The following is an 18063-nucleotide window of genomic DNA, read 5'->3' on the forward strand; positions in this document are numbered from 1 at the left end:
GAGTTACTAACCAGTTTCTCTGGTTTTCAGCAAGTCGTCCATCGGCCAGAACCAGCCCACATGGTTTGAAACAATCTTTCCCATTTGCTGCCTTGGCCTCCTTCGCTCAGCAGCTCTGTCAGCATGGCTGCTCCGTGCAAGATGGCTGGCCTGCCCTCTATTTCTCATTTCTTGAGGGCAGTTCACTATCTACAGTTGTTCCTTTGAAGATTTTGCTCTCTCTCATATAGGGATTTACTCCATAAGCCGCGCTCCCCCCCCTGCACAAATGCCTCATATGCCACCTTTCCAAACCTCTCAGCTCCCCCTCCAATGCCTGGGGCATGTGCATGCCCCTGAGCAGGCTGTGTATGGGTTGCTGTGATCCCAAGATTTTCCCCTTCAGGAATCCCTCATTCTCTCCTACAATAGCATTTTAATGCCCCATCTAGCTCCTTTCCCTGAGTAAACGGGTCCTCTAAATCTCACTATCAGGGTTTCTGTGCACACCTACACTACTGCTGTAGTGGGGTACCCTCAACTCCCTCATATCAGGGTCGCTGTGTGCCCCCCATCCTTTTTACTTCTAACTTCAGATCTTCATTCTCCTCCAGTTCTGTAGAGGTTTCATACAAGCCCTGTATTTATCTGGTGACAGATCTTTCAGTGTGCTCACATGATAACTTTTCTAGAGTGATAGACAGAGATGAGATAAAGGTATTGGTATGTGAGTGCTATTACCCAGTTGCTTCATCTAAAAATGCAGCAGTATCTAAATTACTGCTGCTCCTCTATTTATCTCTTTTTGATTTCCTAGTATTTTCACAAATCCGTGATGTTCTCTCTCCCAGTAATAATAGGAAGTCTCTGACATTTTTGCAATTGATCCGATGGAGCATTTAGAAGTTGTCCTGTTCCAAGAAGTCAGAGAGAAATGATGTCCAGATGAGCATGCAGCCTCAAAAGTTTAGCCTTAAACATTATGAAAATCAAAGGGAACCTTTTGTCATTTCAACCTTGAATTGAATGAACCACATTGGGATAACTGTCAGTTGGTCCTGGGAAAAAAAGGGTTTATGTGAGGTTTCCTTGGTGACACCCCAAGTGACTTCCAAATCTCAGAATAAAAGGAAAGGTGGATCCAATGGTTTGCATTATTCACAACCTCCAGACTGAAATATAGTACTACACTGAAAAATGACTTGAAAAAAAAAGCAGGAATTGTTCTGCATCTATTAAACTCCAGTGACTCTGAAGAACACTTTCCCTGTTCCTCAGTACAAATACTTTTCTAGCTTTCAGAATGCAGAGAGAGTTCTGAAAATCGAGGTGGGTTTCTGTGCATCCGCTGAGTCAGAAGGTGCCATTTCTACACAGCAGCTTTGCAAATATGATTAAAGCCTGAAGCACAATGCTGTGCTCCATGGGACATATCTGACCCACACACTGCCTTTTCAACTCTCTGCTTTTTCTAAATCATGTACATTATGAGTGAATAGGAAGAAAACATGTAAACAAGAACAGAAAAGGTTGTTGTGAGTTCATTAATTCTGATCACTTAATAAGCTGTAAATTGAAGTGCATGAATTCCATTCTCTTGAACACCAGGATAAATTTGAAGAATCTCTATTGACTTAATTTACACTGATATGCATTAGAATAGTTTCTGGCACATTCAGAATCAAAATAATTATTACAGTAACAATCAAGACCTCAATGCACCTAGTTCCCATTCAGATAACTAAATGAGGGCCAGACTTAGAAAAGTAAAGAATTCATCAGTTAAAAAAAACACTTTTTTTTTTTTTTAATTTTTTTTAAAGGCAGTGCAGGGGCACAGCCACGGAGCCCACGCAATTTAGGGCTGCAGGACTGGCCTTCAGAAGCTGGGTGATACTTTGCACCTAATGAGAACGCAGTGCTGTGCAGAAGTGTGACTACTGTCCTCCATACCTGCTTCTCACAGAAGATGATGAACTGTATACAAGGAGGCAGAACTATTTGAATACCTTTGTCAGGCCAATATTCAGAGTGATACGGATATATTTTGGAGCTCTTTGCTTACAGGTCCCCTTGGAGGTCATGAGGAATCTGGGAGGATATCTTTCTATGTAAAGACAAGGATTACTTTGGAATTCTTTACTCTGTTGTTAGGATGCTGTCCATAAAATCTTACACTAGCTTTCTTGGAAGAGAAAATGCTTGGCCCCTTCCAAGGACCAAAAAGAATCCCCAACATGAACACCTTACGTTTCTGAAACAATGACAAAGAAAGGCATCATGGTGGTAGAAGGAACCCGAGAACTCTCAAAAAAAAATTAAAATAAATGACTGGAGTTGCTCGTTGCCATACCACGAAGTTGCCTCTGTCTTCTGCTGCTGGTGGTTCGTCTGCAAAGTCCCAAGAAAGTAGATCTAAAGTGATGCCCTTGAAACATGCAGCTATGACTGTCTGAAAATGATCCAGCGAAATGTCTAGAGAGCTCCTCCTGCCGGCTGTTTTCTTGGCGGTCCGAGCTCTTGCCAATAGATCCGATTTCGGTTTGTCTTTTCAGGAAGTTGGAAACGAGGGGAGGCAAAGCTAATGTCACATCTTTCTTATTTGTCGTAGCGATAAATCAGCATGATGCCACGATGTCTCTCGTATTGGTGCCCATTTACTCTCTGGCTTCTCAGACCGACGGAGATGCTGTGTCTACAAGGTCAATGCCAGGAGCTGTGCAGTGCAGCGGCTGCAGAGAGGCTTGAGCAGCACAAGGAGTGAAGGCAAGCCTGGGCTGACAGCGAGGCCGGCAGGGACAGGACCTCAGCGTAAAGGGGCACAGTGCCACAGCGACCAAGCAAGGAGAGTGGAGCAGGTCCGGTGACAGTAACCACGTTTAGCCAGGAGCCCAGTGACCATCAGACAAGCCCATAGGGATGAGCCAGGTCTGAGGCCAAGCCAGGCAGTCAAGTCAGGGTCAGGATCAGCAAAGTCCACAGCCAAGCACAGACACCCCTAGAGCCTACCCCAGACGAGGACTGAGGACAAGGGCAGCTCTGTGCAGCAGCTCCCAAGGGAAGCGGGGAGGCCTCAGCAGACTTCTCTCAGCAATTTGGCACACAGCTCTTTTCACAGCACTCTGATCCCAGGTTACACTGCACAGTATCAGGGCAGACCTTGAAGACAGGCAGCCAAACCTGTCGGACAGGGGGAAGAGCTTCCAGAGTCAGCTGGTGCACCCAGAGCCCTGTCAACACACTGCCCAGCACAGCGAAGAACATCAAAATTATTTGAAGTGCTGACAAAGGAACCTGGGTACAAACATGCCACAGGGATTGGCAGTGTGAAAGACTGACAATCTCAGCTTCAGCTCTTTCAGGGTCTAGTCAGAAATAACCTTTGCAGGGCACTGCACACGTGCTTTTGTTTTGCCAGTCTGTTGGGAAACGCTTCTTTCTAAGCCAGAGTAAATTTAAAACTGCCACTGGAATAGAATGACAAAGCCCCTCCAAGTTTTTCACCTATAAAACAGAAAAAAAAAAAAAACAAGTGTAAACTAATCCTGGCTTCCCATAAAAAATCCATCCACACCACATACTCCTCTGTAATGTTTCCACAGCTCAGTTCTTTGATAAGGCTATGTCCCAAAAGAAGAAAGCAAACAAGACATACTGGCTCCCCATTTCCTGCCTCCTCACTGTGACATTTGCCATAACCCTGCATTGGCCAGACCTTGCAGGTGAGCCAGTCCAAACTCCCAACCCTGCCTGCATGAGCAGGTAAGACATCCTGAGGCCACAAAGCTCAAGTGGTAGGTGAGAACTAGCTTCAAAAAAGGAGCTTTGTCAAATCAACAGGGGGAAGACTTAACCCTTTGGAAAAGGGTGAGAATGATTATCTTACTGAGTTACAACTGGAAAAATCAAAGACAGGCACAGAGGGGAAGTGAAACAATGGGAGGTGAGCATCCCAATAGTGTTCCTAGCTGGACTGACACTGATACACTGCTTAGATAAAGCTAGTCTGCCCTGCCAAGGCTGCGTGGCTACAGCAGAGAGCAATGGTCTCCTGGAAAAAGATAATCTTTTATCAATATTGATAAATAAAAAATCTCCAGATTATGCAAGCTATTTTGGAAAAAAGTCACGTTTACGAGAGGGACCTGTTGCCAAGATGGCCAGAGATATATTTTGTCTCCTTCTGTATAGAGTACTGAATGTATACAGGACTGTTACTAGAAGTGGTTCCTCTGCCAAGCAATTGTATTCCCGTACTTTGTATTTCCAGTGTGAAAACGCTAATGAAACATTTTAAACGAAAGCCGTTTCCTTGGAGCTGCCTCTGACCTTCTTTTCCTCCTCTCTCAGCCGAATCTCCCTGCCAGGATGAATTCAGACCTAATGTCTGCTCCTCCCACCAGGCTTTTGGATATCTGACAATATCCTAGTCACTGGGAGCTGTGCCTGCTGGTGTCCATTGTCTTGTGTCCAGTTTGGGAGAGGGCTTTTAAGGAAAAGCCCAGAATGAAATTTATGAAGAGTCCAACGATTTACAGGAATGGCCAACCATGTAGCTAGTTTCTGCAAGCATCTATCAGCAACTTGTGAGTCCTTGGCAATCAATTCACAAGGCTCCAGCATAGGAATGGTTCAAGGCTCAAGAAGAGGCTTTTGAAAGTATAAAAACCAATTATTTTTAAATGAGGGACCGATCTCAAAATACTACAACCCTGTGCATCAGCTGGAGCTGTGGTAGGATACTGGGGAAAGTGCCATGCAGAGACGGTTACGTTCCCCAGTAGAGTCCTGACAGGCACAAAAGGGACACACACTGCCCAGAGAGGAGCTGCTGGCTGTGCCCTGTGGAATGCATCCATTCCACTGGTTTGGTGATGGGGACGGCACGGACGTGCAGTCTGATCATAGCCACTGCTGAGTACAGCCAAGCAACTACATCGCTCCACTGAGGTCCCGGTGCAGTGGCAGGAGATAATGTAGGGTCCAGGAAAGGTGCTGCTTGTAACGGAGATGCTGAGTAGGGTGCATTGCCCAGGTAAAACAGGAGTGGGTCTGTGGGACAAGGGATACAGACCCTCAGCCAGGGGCAGCAAAGGGCGGCTGCCACAAAGGCCCTGGATAATCCAAGCATGATGCTCACGATATGGTCGGATACTAGCGGAAGGAAAGCAAGTTACATGCCTTGTTTACAGTCATAATCTGTGAGGACACGATACACGCATACCCCATAGTGTCATCTGTGTTTCACTTTGTATGATGTCATCTATACTGCCTGCCCTATATAGTTTAGGAACGGGAACAAATACACACCTTGGCAGAAAGTAAAACTGCATTCTCTGTTAACATCTCCTGTAATCATACTGCAAACAGGATGCAAAAACCTTTGCAGATAGCTGTCTAATTCCCACATTAAATCACTATGTTACCTGACAAATGCTTTCATTTAAAGACCAAGTACCTGCTAGGAATTCACAACTAGGCTCGAGCCTTTTGTCTACTAACTCTTAACTTTTCTTCTTGTGCCCCCTGTCCCCCCTTCCATCAGTGTTCTGCAATTTGCCAGCCTCCTTTATGTCTCAGTTATGTCTGCACAATGCGAGGCAGGCAGACCCATGTGCCCACAAACAGAAAATCTCCTCCAGGCTCACAATAACTCAGCAGGCTTCTGTGATTTTCAGAGACTGCATTACTGTGTGCCCATGTCTGCTGTCAAATTACTGCCTGGACACAGGCTCCATGGCTAACCTCAGCCTTACCCCAAACAAGAAACTGTCCCCAAGCCCTCAGAAACATTCATCTTCTCTTGCAGCTCTTACACAAAGTGGTGTAAACCTGGCTGATGTTTCTAGGAAATAAAGGACATGCTTACCCCTCTGAAGACATGTTATGATTTTATGTCCTCTTTCTGCAACCTACTGAGAGCGGCCATGCTTCATATCATGCATTTAAAACACATCAAAACAGATTTGAAGGGTGGACAGTCTTCCTGAGGTTTCTAAAGGAAAATGGAGATAAAAGCCATAAAAAACAATCCTTCACATATAGCAGAGGTTGAAAAATAAAACCTAAACCTAAGTTAATTAGGTTGCTCTTTAGTGCAAGTTCTGGCAGTCCCAGGACTGTTCTAACTTCTAGCTGCTTGTCACAGCTATAACACCACAGCAGTGAGGAAAAACAAACCCTCAGCACAGTTACTCCAACCTTAGCTGCCTTCCCCTTAAAACTCCCACCCTGCCCCACCCTTTTCACAGTCTGAGGCTGTGAAAAGACAGTAATAAGAAGGTGTTCCTAGAGCTCTTAGAAGGAAAACAGTTATTTCCATGTCCTGCCTTATCTTAAATACCTGTACACAGGAAAGATGGCATGCACAGATCACACACAAACCTGTAATTAAGGCAAGATTTTCTCAAGCCATAGATGTTATTGACTGTAATTGCTGTTGTCTGTTTCGACCTTCTCCTCGAGGTGTCTCCACCTCCCATTACAATGTCACAGCAAAAGAAGTTCCCTGGTGGTCTGCAAAGAAGCAAAAGCGCAAATGGCAAGACAGAACTGACACTGTTTATACAACAGAAAATTAATTCTAAATCAACAATTCAGAGAAAGTAACATCATTGTGCAAAAAGTAGACAAAAAGATTTCATTGATGGATGGTGCTACTAACAGCAACATTTTGCATATATAAAGCACTCTGTACCCCAAATCCTCAAAATGTTTTAGAAAAACGAATACACTACTATTCTTCAGTGTTTTAAAGAAAAAAGTGAAGCGTGAGGCATAAGGCATGCAGAGGGCTTTGTCAAAGTAACTGACAATTTACCACCAGAATGAAGAATAGAATCCAGGCTTTTTCATCCCTGTTACTCAGTTATGTGCATTATTTTAAAGCAGCCCTTGGATTTACTCATTTTAGTGTAGGTTGGGTAAAAAAGAACACTAAAGCAGGAAGAAACATGTGTTTTACATCTTAAAACAAGGTTTTCCTTGTGGAAGGGCAATCAGGATACCCTGCAGCCTTAGGTTTTCTATGCAGCCATAAAGCCTTCATCCTCTTGACTGTGCCGGTAGCCAGGATAACCCCCAACCCATATTCTATGCCCAGTGCATGCTGCAGGAGGCAACGATAACAAAGGCCTAACAGAACTCCATCAGGGAAGTCCTTTTGGGCCCCATTTCCATCAGCTTATAAAAGGAACAGCCTGGACCCACATGCTGGGCTCTGCTAAGGCTGCTCCAGGCTGCAGCTCTTCATTTGCAAAAGAAATGACCCAGTCATTTCTCTCTGACCTCTGCAGACACTTCAGACTGCTGACCTCATCTGCCGATGGCCCCCACCGCTACTGCAAGCCTCCTCAAACAGGTGCTCCCGGACTAAAACCTGTCTTCCCAGACAAGCTGAACTAACACAGCTTCAAGATCCTGTATCAGGGTTCCCGGTGGGCTGTTTGTGCACAGGTTCAGAATTTTCAGCCCTCAAAGCACTTATTACCTATCGAGAAATGGGGAGGCCATATGAAAAGGGTGTACAGATGAGAGGATGTAAATTTAACTGAGTCAACTGAAATTAAAAAAAAAATAAATACTTGCTTGTGTGTGCTTGTGCACTTGACAACACAAATCTCTTCCCTGCAACTACTGACAGCTGCACTTCGTGTTACTATGTGGTTGTACAAGCAGGCCCTGCAGTTCCTGTAGAGAGCACAGTGGCTTGTGACTGGGGTGTTCCCGTCTCTGCAGCAGATTTCCAGACTCAGTTTTGTGTCGATGGATGAAAGGTGACAATGCTACTTCAGCAGGAGAATCCCCGTGCTTGCACCACATTCCGGGAGAAGGACACATCTCTTCAGACACACTCATCACCCACATTTCCCTTGGCATTCGCAGCCTTATTACCAGGAGTATCACAATCCATATTGACTTTTGTTCTTAACAGCCCCATTCTAGAGAGATTACGCCGTTTCACAGCGAAGGTCACAAAGGCATTTGGTGGCTGAACTGGGAATTCAGTGCTGGTTTTAAGTCCAAGTTCAGAGCCCTGCTTACTGGACTAATCTCTAGACAATAACATTTTTCTACTTGGCAGAGAGGTGGGAGCTTTCAGGTCTAGAAGAATACTGAGGTCCTCAGATGGAGTCACAGATATATGCAGCACAGACTAACATAATTTTTCAATAAAAGTTGCATAAAAATAAAGCAAACTAGGTCAGTTCTTCCACTGGTCTCCAAAGGACACCCAATTATCAAAATGAACATAACCATCTTTAATAAGTAAGCCGGTTTGGAAGCTGAACTGTTTGTTCCAAGTACCACATAGACACCAGCTCTTGCTACTGGCAGAGGAGGCCTGTGAATCAGAGCCCGAAGTCTGATGCAAGAGAAACTTGGGCACCTCAAGCTGCTTTCCCCAGCAGAGAACAACCCTATTAGTTTGAGAAAGTCCCCTGCCTGCTTTCTCTCTGAGTAATTAAGAGTGAAATCCTCCTCTCAGTGACCCCAATGCTCTCAGCCTAGGCTGATTTACACATGAAAGGAACCCTCTGAGGGGCTTTCTCCCTTTCACATTCACAACCAGGCAGGACCTATAAATAAAACCTTTCTGAAAACAGAAGCTTTCAAAAAGGTCTGTGTATGTGCGCAAATGTGTATGAGAGAAAGGGAATGGATGTGTGCACTCGAGAATGCGTGTGTGTTTGCATGCATATGTGAAGAGTGGGTGAGAAGAATGTGCATTCATACACCAGCCCGCATGCAAACAAGTGTACTCAGGAAAGCAGCTACATGGATTGTGCACAGGTAGTGGGAGCACTTACAGGAGCCAGAGGGCATGTCCAGGCCAGTTTCCAGCCAGCATGGTTTCAGGGGACATTCACCCAAGTCAGCTGAGTCACTCTAGAGTTACACATGAAAAAAACGAGAGCAGATTTAGACCCAATTGTGCATATGAGAGTATGCTTGTGATGCACTTTCCCTCTACAAAGCAGTAAAGTACTTGCAGAACAAAACACTAGTGTTTTACGTTGCTTTGGATATAACGTAGGAGGTAATAGAGTAGGTCTCATGGCACATGATCCCACGGCTTTGACAGAAGGTGAGATGTTTTTAAAACGCTGCATCTTCTCAGCTGCCCAGGAGAGAGAACAGCATTGCATTTTCCAGAGCTGCCACTGTCTGAGAGTAATTTTTTATTTTATTGGATCACAAAACACCTCAATGTTTGAAAAATAAATAATGGGACTGATGCCATGAAAATTAAGGTCAGAAAATCAAAAAGACTATGACTGCCTTTACAGTAGCTTATAAACACAGAAATACCTAGATGCGAATCTGTACTCTCCCTCCTCTGCTGTCCTGTTCAGCCATGTGTCTATGCAGTCAGGGCATTTCCCCTTCCATGAGGCCCAAGAAGGACCCTACACAGCTTCCAGGAAACTGGCAGTTAGTGTGACCCTGCCCTAATAGAAAACAGGTGACAGAGCTCTGAGCCAAGCCAGGGCAGACTGCAGGGTTTCATAAAGCAGGTACTGCTGTGCGAGTCTTGCCCCTGTAAGAGGAGGCTTTTTAAGACCTGGCTACAACGTGATAATTTGAGAACTGCAAACTATTTTACTCCACTACTCCTGACCAGCTGAATCAGTTGGTTACTGAAACTGCAGCCGTGCTCTGTGCCAGTGCCAGCAGACGGGCTGTACGTGCGCTAGCACTGCTGGAGCTGCACCGCTGCTCGGTGGGAGGCTCCAGGGTGAGGCAGGAGGGGTGCTGCACCCTGCACCGTTTTGACTTCATCACTGCTAGTTGCAGCTCTTGGATCTCACCCCTACCCAATTCTTATGCAAACGTTTAGAAGGAGCAGCAGAGAAAGACACAAAGCAGGAGACAGAAGGAGCGCAAAGCCTCACAGAAGTGCACAAAGCACAAAACGGCTCTTCTGCCAGTTCAAAAAAACCTCTTCCCAGCTCCTTGCACTAGGCAGGAGTGTGCGAGCAGGGATGCAGAGCTCCCCTCCTACTGAGCTCGCAGCTAAAGCCCTCCCTCAGTTCCCAGGGTCTTCAAATGAAGATTTGCATAGTACTTCCAGATCATTCCCGAGAGAAGGGACAATGGCTTTCTCAACGCCCTCTTCCCCCCTCCCTCCCTCACTTACAAAGCTGATAAAGCCCTGGTGAAAAGGGGAACAAAGGATTTACAGATGGCAGAATATTGATTTCTGCAGTTCCAGGACTACAGGGAAAAGATGAAGAACCCCCCAGAAACTCTGTGAAGTTTGAGACACAGGCGCTGTCTCTGCAGCACGGACTCCACGTTTGTGAAGACAGTATCTGGCGGAGGAAACATTAGTATTCGAGAGGGATGAGCAGGCCCCTGGAAACTTGAAAATGCACAGCGATGAGATTACAGTCTGAAATCCCAGTGAGCACATTTGTTGTTCCCAAACCTCCTAAACGGAGAGGCGCCTCCAGTGAAAGCAGTTTGCCACCAGGCGGGCCAGTCCGGCATTGCTCCGAGAGCCTTCGGCCCCGGCTGACGGTATCCAAGGCTTTTATAAATCGCGTCTCATCGGTGATTCATGCTGTTATCCGTGCCCTCTTCTCTCCACTAGCCACCACTGCAGTGAGGAGAAATGAGAGAGGCGAAAGATGAGTCTTTGGAAAGCAGCCTTTGATTCTGAATTACAGTGGAACCTCCTTATCTCAAAACTCAGTAACTTTTAGGGCCATTACCCAACAGCTAAAGCTGCCTGCCTCCACAAGCATTGCTGTGCTCAGTACATATAAACCCAAGCATTCTTTTGTGCTACAAACAGTATTTTTCAGCTTAGCGAGTCAGCTCCACCCCCCCAAACACCAGCTGCAATCCTTCAAATTTTGCTGAACTGAACCAGCAATAGGATCCAGTGTTCAATCAGGTGCTGCACATCACTGTTCCACACCCAACACGAGACAGTCACTGGGCAGCCAAGTCGCATTACAAGAGTTCTGGCCTGACCTCCACCTGTCCTACCACCACACTGAAAACAGCTTTCTCAAAGTGACTGGCTACCGGCACTTCTTTAATCCTTTTCCTTTTTCAGAGCTAATTTTGCAGCATTTCTGCACTCAGAAAGCTCCCAGGATTCTGGCTTTTTTGGCAAAATGTACGTGTTGAAACTTCCTCAAAATATTGGATTCAGGACCAAATTTTTAAAGGTGATAAGCTAGTTCCTACATCAAGCTATAGGCCCTCAAACAGGTCAGTTTTGGAAAAACTCACTTTAAGCCCCTTCTGCAAGGCAGTAGCACACAGCAGTGAGTGCAAGAGGGGGTTCCCACGCCACAGGTCAATAACCCAGACAGAGCTACTGAGCCAGTGGCAGAGTTGACTGTTCCCTCACTGATATTTTCCCCATACCTTTGTAAAAACACAGGCTATCAGGATGAGTGCAACCACCACAGTGATAATAACCATTACATATTGCACTATTGAACATATTTTACAACTATATCAAAACATTCTCCACTATTTCTAAAAATACTCTTCTAACAGCTGTCTGTCTTATCTCAAGGAGCAGTTTTTCACATGGAATCTTTTGTGTCTTCCCAGTCACTCCGAATTTACACCACATTTAAAGAGGTGAATCAGACCCATTAGGCTCTTGACACACCTAATATGGAGATTAATCACAGCTGTTGGGCTGATAAAGCCTAAGAAAGTTCCATTTTCAATCAACATAACTCAGACTGTAATGAAACTGCTACCATACTCAGGTTCAGGACAGACCTGAATCCCATTTTCAGTTCCTCTCCGTGAGCCCCCTGGAACTCCATGGGTGGAAGAAGTGCTCAGAAGGAATTTCTTTTAACCTGGGGCAGCTATACCAAGAGTCACCACTACTATGTGCTGCTCTCTGCAAGCATTTTCTTCTCTGAAGAGCATTTTCAAGTCTGTCAGAAGAGTGGAGGTGTCAGGGAGAACTGGGAAGCAGCACACCTTGGCTGCTTTCACCTCCTGCTGAACGCTTGCACCTTGTCTTTTGAGGCCACTGTAGCAGCACAGCTCACATGCTTTTCATTTCAGAGAATACCGCTTTACGCTTCTTTCCTCATCTTAGCCAGAAGTTTGCTTCTTGTTCTGCTAATGCTTTTTTGTTTTCTCTCCTCTGTAAACATTAGTGTTTGTTGCTTACTTACAGTTTTTTGCTACAAACAAGAATAGTTTTATGTAGCTCCTGCTATAAAAACAACATTATGCTTCAGGATACAAACTTAATCTTGATTTCATCACTTAAACGTTATACAAAATAATTCTTCTATTCCAAAGAAGTCACATGTGAATTCTTTTTAAAAAGTCAGATATTGCACATCTCATAAGCCTGAATCCACTGGAAGCAGGTGGAGAAAGGCAAAATCTACCTCCAATGTGAACAAGAACTTCATGACATAACGTTCCCAACCTCATTCAGCAAAGCAGATGTGCGTGCACACGGTGGGCTGCAGTGGTTCCAGGTCTGTACTGTATGTATAAAACGCCTCATGTCGATGAGGACAGAAGAACACTTCTGTACGTACACACAAGGCCACCAGGGAATAACCTCTCCTTTCAGTATGGAAGCAAGACCATTCTTAAAATGATTTATTAAATGAAATAATATGAAAGTAAATTACTGGAAGAGGTAATTGTGATTTAAAAAAAATAAAGAGAACAACAAAGAAACCAAAGCACTTATTACCAATTTACACAGCAAAGATACAGTAAACAAACAACTGAGCAGTATATTTATGCCAAGGTATGTTTCACAACAGCTTTCCAAGATCCCGGCCATCTCGCCATTCCTGTATGCAACGCAGTAACTTTGGACATGAGTCCTGCTTTAAGTGAAAAAGTGAAAAGAAATCGCAGCAACAAACACAGGTCCCTGCCATCTAACAACCATGCTGTAACAGCAACGCAGCCATGCCACCAGCTTCGGTCTTGTCAACAGAAAAGTGATCAGTTCCATGGGATGGACCAAGGTGAAATGTGAGCCTGTACCACCCCTGGCCAGAGCTGCACTGTGCAATAACATAATCCCAAACCAGGATGGAGCTCTTGTATTTTCCTCCAGCTCCTCTTCATCTTTCACAGATGTCTGCATCACATGACAGACAAACCTCCTCCTCCCAGGAACCAACAGACCTTCTTAGGAGGTAAAAGCAATTCCTTCATCATCATTCGCTCACGGACCAGCCTCTGCCTCTTCCTGAAAGCCCTGTTCCTCTGCTTTCCCACTCTCCGTTTCAGTCTCCACATGCACTACAGGAGCCCTCTCACTTTACTGCAGGGTTTTAAGTGTTTGAAAATGTACTCTCCGTCTACATGGCTTCTACCAAAGGCCAAGCAGCCAACCATCAGGCTCCAATAAAGAATTAGAATAAAATAGGATCTAGATATTTGGCAAATAAATGATGATTTTTTTTTTCCTGGAGTTCTTGTGTTCATTCAAGTGATGTTATTATTTCAGCAGAATAGTCCCAGAATCCACATAATTAAACACATTAGTGGTTACAAAACTGTGCTTCATTAATGTACTTTTTACTGTCATGATTGAACATGTTTTTCTATCCCAGTGATGAGACTGGTCCCTAATGTGAAAAAGCCACAGTATCAGATGTAACAGCCCTTCTCCGCTGTTGCAGAGAAGAAACTAAAATACGGCTGTGAAATCACCTCACTGCCATGGAATTCTAGAGGATGAGGCCTGTCTCCTAGGCCACCTACACTGAACATAGCCTCTGAAACTCGCTCATGGACATCCACACTGGAGATGTCCCTGTCCAACTTTCTCTGTACGCAACGCCATAGACCAGTATAGTTCCACCTGCTCTAGAGCTGTGTAGTCACAGGTTCCCACCCAGTACCATGCTTCAACACGCAGCTGAAGCCAGCCCAAGTCACTGCCAGCCACCACAGCCACCCCACTGCAGGCTCCCTTCCCTGTGCCCAGCCTGACGGCCCCTGTGCCCCTCTGCAGTCCCCTCCAGGGCAGTGGGGCTCCTTCACTCCTGCTCCCCTCCTGTCTGCCCCGGCTCTAGAGCAGCCCCGCTCAACGAGCCCTTCGGTCCCCTCACGCCTGGGACGCGCTGAACATTCCCGCCCACCCTGCCTGCGCCCACAGCCCCGGGGCTGCTCACAGGTCACCCTCCCCAGGCCTCAAGCCGCCATACCCCACCCCCGCCCCTCAGCACCAAAATGGCGCCGATTCCCCTCCCTTTAACGACACTCTCGGTTCCTCCCTCCCCCGCCCCTCAGGGAGGACGCATGCGCAACGAGGTGGCCTCAGCCCGCTGCCGCTCAAGGTCAGGCTGGCGGTGAGAGCGGAGTGCGCATGCTTGGGCTAGGCGGGCGGCGGCGCGCGGAGCGGCCGTGTCCCCTGCCGGCCGCCATCGGTTCCGGTTCCGGTGGGCGCCGCGGACGCTGAGGGGATGGCGGCGCTCGGAAGGGTCTCCCGGCTGCTGCTCGGCGCCGCCGCCCCGCGCTCCCTGCCGGGGCGGAGCATATCGGCCGCGGCCCACGAAGGCGGCGGAGGTAACGGGGCTCTTGGGGGCGGGGGCGTAGCCGGGGCTCGCGGCCGGCGTACCGCTGCCCTTGACAGCCGCTGCCCTTTGCGGGGCTGCGCCGCGGAAGCGGGACGTTCAGCAGGCCCCGGTGAGGGGCGGCAGCCTCCTCGGGAGAGCTGTGGCTGGAACCGTGAGCCCGGGATCCCCGCAAGAGAGGGGAGCTCTCGCCTCCCTGCTAAAACCGGCGACCCGCGCTCTGGGGAGGGGCACGGCGCGTAATCCTCGTTAGGGTACGCGTTGCGGTTAACGTGCTCTCAGGTCCCTAACGCCAACGGAAACGGTGATTATCGTTCTAATCCATGTCACGCTTCCTACTAGCCCGCCTGTGGAAGCTCTTGACCTTCGTTGTGGCTCTGCCCGGCGTTGGCGTTTGCATGCTGAACAGCTACTTGAAGGCACAGCACGAGCACGAGCGACCCGAGTTTGTCCCTTACGCTCACCTCCGGATCAGGACCAAGGTACGTTCACCTGCTCTGTTTAAAGGCCTGCTTTCCCCCCGTGATTTCAGAGCTTCACCTGAGATTACTACAACGTCTCTTGCTTTCTTGCCTGCTATGTGAGGCGCTGCGCACGTAGCCGTGATCTTCACTCGTGGCTTTGTCTCTGAGGCAGCAAAAGTTTCTCACAGCTCAGGTGAAGTACCCGTGGTATTCACGGGCCTTCCCACCCCCAAGGAATCCTGCTCATGCCTTGCTGAAAAACGTTTCAGTCCTAGAGCTGCTGTACTTAACCTTAAACTAGTACAGATCTAAAACCTCACAGAGGAGATCTCAAATTCTCAAAACTGGGGTCCCATAGTATAGCACAGTTGATGTTTAAGCAAGAGCGAAGATCTGGAGATGGTGGCTCCCAGTTATGGGAGACTGTTTTCCAACTCTTGCTTCCTACAGCTTGGGAACAGTTGCCAACTTACTAAATTCATCAGCCCCTTGTTTGAGTCCATATTGCTGTTGGTTTCCTAAGCTGTGCAGATTGTTCAGTTAGCTGCCACTGCCTTGTTTTCTTTCTTCTTTCAACAGCGTTTCCCCTGGGGTGATGGGAACAAAACTCTATTCCACAACCCCCATGTTAACGCTCTCCCAACTGGTTATGAAGATGAAAACTAAGATCCTGACCACAGCCAGAACTTTGGCTCTTCCCCTTGGACCAGAATGTTATGTGGGAACCATCATTTAGGGAACCATCATTTAAGAAACTCTACATTCCTTCTGTGATGAAGCTGAATGGCTGAAGTGGCCTCTGTCTGTACTTGTGTTGAGGTCCTTTAAATAAACAACTCTGAACTTGAATTTAGGATCTTGACTTTTTGTTAATCTGAATCCTTAGAAGTTCTTTAGTTCAGTGTTTGCGTAAAACATAGAGGCTTCCCACAGGATACAGTGCAGGAGCAAAGGGGTTTGACTGCCTGAATGTTAATACCCACTCCTGTATCTGGTCACGCTAACAACAGGAACGCACTCAGCAGACATTACTCAATTTCATATTCTTCATGTCTGGTTTAACTGGTCACTGTAAACCCACAGCTCACAGCCAGATGAACAGGTATCAGGCTAATACTGTAGATTAAAATTCAGTACATACTGAGGCACGTTCTCCATAATCAGCTGTTGCAATATTTATTAACAGTCATGAAGGCAATTTTCTTGTAGCCCCTTCTGGGCAAGGGAGTGGCGGCACAGAGGTTTAGTTAAGCTGTGTGTGCCTTCACAATGTTAATCTTCAGTTCTCAAATTTTCTCATATATCGGCACGTACCTTGCTCACAACTCATTTCATAAAGCTGCAGTCTGGTTGTACAAGGTCTCATACAGGTGTGACAAATGTCAACGTAACTTTTGCTCCATTGCACGTATCTGTATAACATATACTGTGTTACTCAGAACCTTGTTAACCTAGAAGAGCTTAATCATCTTCCCTAGTTAACAGCCAACTCTAAAGTCCTGAGTCTGTTCCAGTACAATATTAATTTTGAAGGTTTCCCTCTCTGCAAGTCAACCAGTTTCTTAGTCCTTCTGCAAGTTCTGTGGTTTTTGCATGGTATGAAAGAGCACGCTTGGTCTTAGCCATCATTAATACTGTTTTTCCCAAAAGGAAGAATGAGCCGATGACTTGGCATCTTGCTGCTGGAAGGTACGATGGATGGCAAGTGAGAATCTCAAAGTGGGCACTGCAGGACACCCTTCCCCGTGTTTCAATGCAATTTATTTCATCCACTTACTTGTAAAATGACTGCTATGACAAGCTTTTCTGTGTTAAAAGCACAGAACAAGGCACTGATGGGCACAGTTGTTTCAAAGCTAACAACGAAAATGACACATGAAGATCATAGAAAAGCAAACTGGCTGTACATGTTATTTCTTGGGGAAGAAAAAAGCTGCATACGTGACAGTCCCCAAAATGCTATTTATGGTGCTTGTATAAAGACCTTTCCCTTAGCTTACTATTTTTCTTTACACCTGAGTGACCCAGTGGTTTAAGTGCCAACAGCTTGTTTCTGAAGTGCTACATTTAATTCCCCTACTGACATTGCCCGAGCTGCCTCATGCACCGGAGAACAGGAACGTGGCTAATCCAGGCTACCTGCCTGCGCTCCCGCTGACGTGTTCAGGACGTTGCTGAAGACGTGGGGAACGGTGGCCCCAGTCTGCTGCAGTTCCTCAGCCTCTGCACAAGTCCCACTGCTCTCCATGTCTGGGCTCATTACTGAGGGGCTGTGCTGCAGACAAGCCAGCTATTATGGTTGAGAACTGCACCTTTTAATTTTTTTTTTTTTTTAAAAAGTAAAACCTCTGAATGATCCTTCAGGCAGTGCTTAAAAGCAAAGAGAAGCTCACTTTTTTCCTCACTGTAATTCTATGAAATTAGGAAGTTGACTTCTTTTTTTGTCCCCAGGCTTTAGTGTTTTTTACTCTTTCACCTGTGTTGGTGCAATGAGAGGGAACACCTTTTCCCCATCCCTGTATGAGGATCAACTGAAAGCTCCTGCCCTGGCACAGTGCTCCCATGGCCACTGGACGGGATGGATCCTGATCCTCTGCTTTTCTTCCAAACACCCTTCTTCCAGTTGCTGCAAGCGTTTCTGCAGTTTACAAGCCAGCACAAATAACTCCCGTTTGCTTCCCCGGGTGTAAAGGACACACAGTCAGGCGCAGCTTCGTGAGCAGCTGAGATCCCCAAGGGGCAGCCGGGGCTCTGAACAGCATCAGCTGTCAAGCTTCAACCCAACATGTCCATCATTCAACACACACTTTAACTACCAGAAGCAAAGGTCTAACCGTGCTCGTGGCCAGCCTGGTGCTTTGCAGTAGGGTGGAAAGGATGGCCAGGGCCGCGCTGCAGTTTTACTGCAGGAACATGTAACGCTAAAGGAGAGAGAATTCAAGTTCAGGATTGTTTCAGTACCTCAAAAGGCTGAAGAAGTAGCCTTTGCATTAAAAGCATCTTCTTCAGCTTCTGTTGCAGGCCACCTCTGTCCCTCCTAGAGGTCACAATCAGATTCTACCAGACAGTTATCT

General features: G+C 46.6%; 1 protein-coding gene across 1 annotated transcript; it reads left to right on the forward strand.

The window, feature by feature from the left end:
• The first annotated feature begins 14414 nt into the window (after positions 1-14414).
• COX6A1 (cytochrome c oxidase subunit 6A1) lies at positions 14415-15838 on the forward strand. The gene is made up of 3 exons (XM_086474268.1): positions 14415-14517; positions 14868-15007; positions 15569-15838. The coding sequence occupies exons 1-3, from the start codon at positions 14415-14417 to the stop codon at positions 15653-15655; spliced, it is 330 nt and encodes a 109-aa protein (XP_086330394.1). The 3' UTR covers positions 15656-15838.
• Positions 15839-18063: the final 2225 nt, after the last annotated feature.

This window comes from Leptosomus discolor, chromosome 16 (genome assembly GCF_034619465.1).
Source record: "Leptosomus discolor isolate bLepDis1 chromosome 16, bLepDis1.hap2, whole genome shotgun sequence".
NCBI lineage: Eukaryota > Metazoa > Chordata > Aves > Leptosomiformes > Leptosomidae > Leptosomus > Leptosomus discolor.

Excerpts from the sequence above, each read along its gene's own strand:
- COX6A1 (XM_086474268.1), top strand. The coding sequence starts at position 14,415 with ATGGCGGCGCTCGGAAGGGTCTCCCGGCTGCTGCTCGGCGCCGCCGCC. Across the intron at positions 14,518-14,867 it reads GGCCCACGAAGGCGGCGGAG|CCCGCCTGTGGAAGCTCTTG; the intron begins GTAACGGGGCTC and ends GCTTCCTACTAG. Across the intron at positions 15,008-15,568 it reads ACCTCCGGATCAGGACCAAG|CGTTTCCCCTGGGGTGATGG; the intron begins GTACGTTCACCT and ends TTCTTTCAACAG.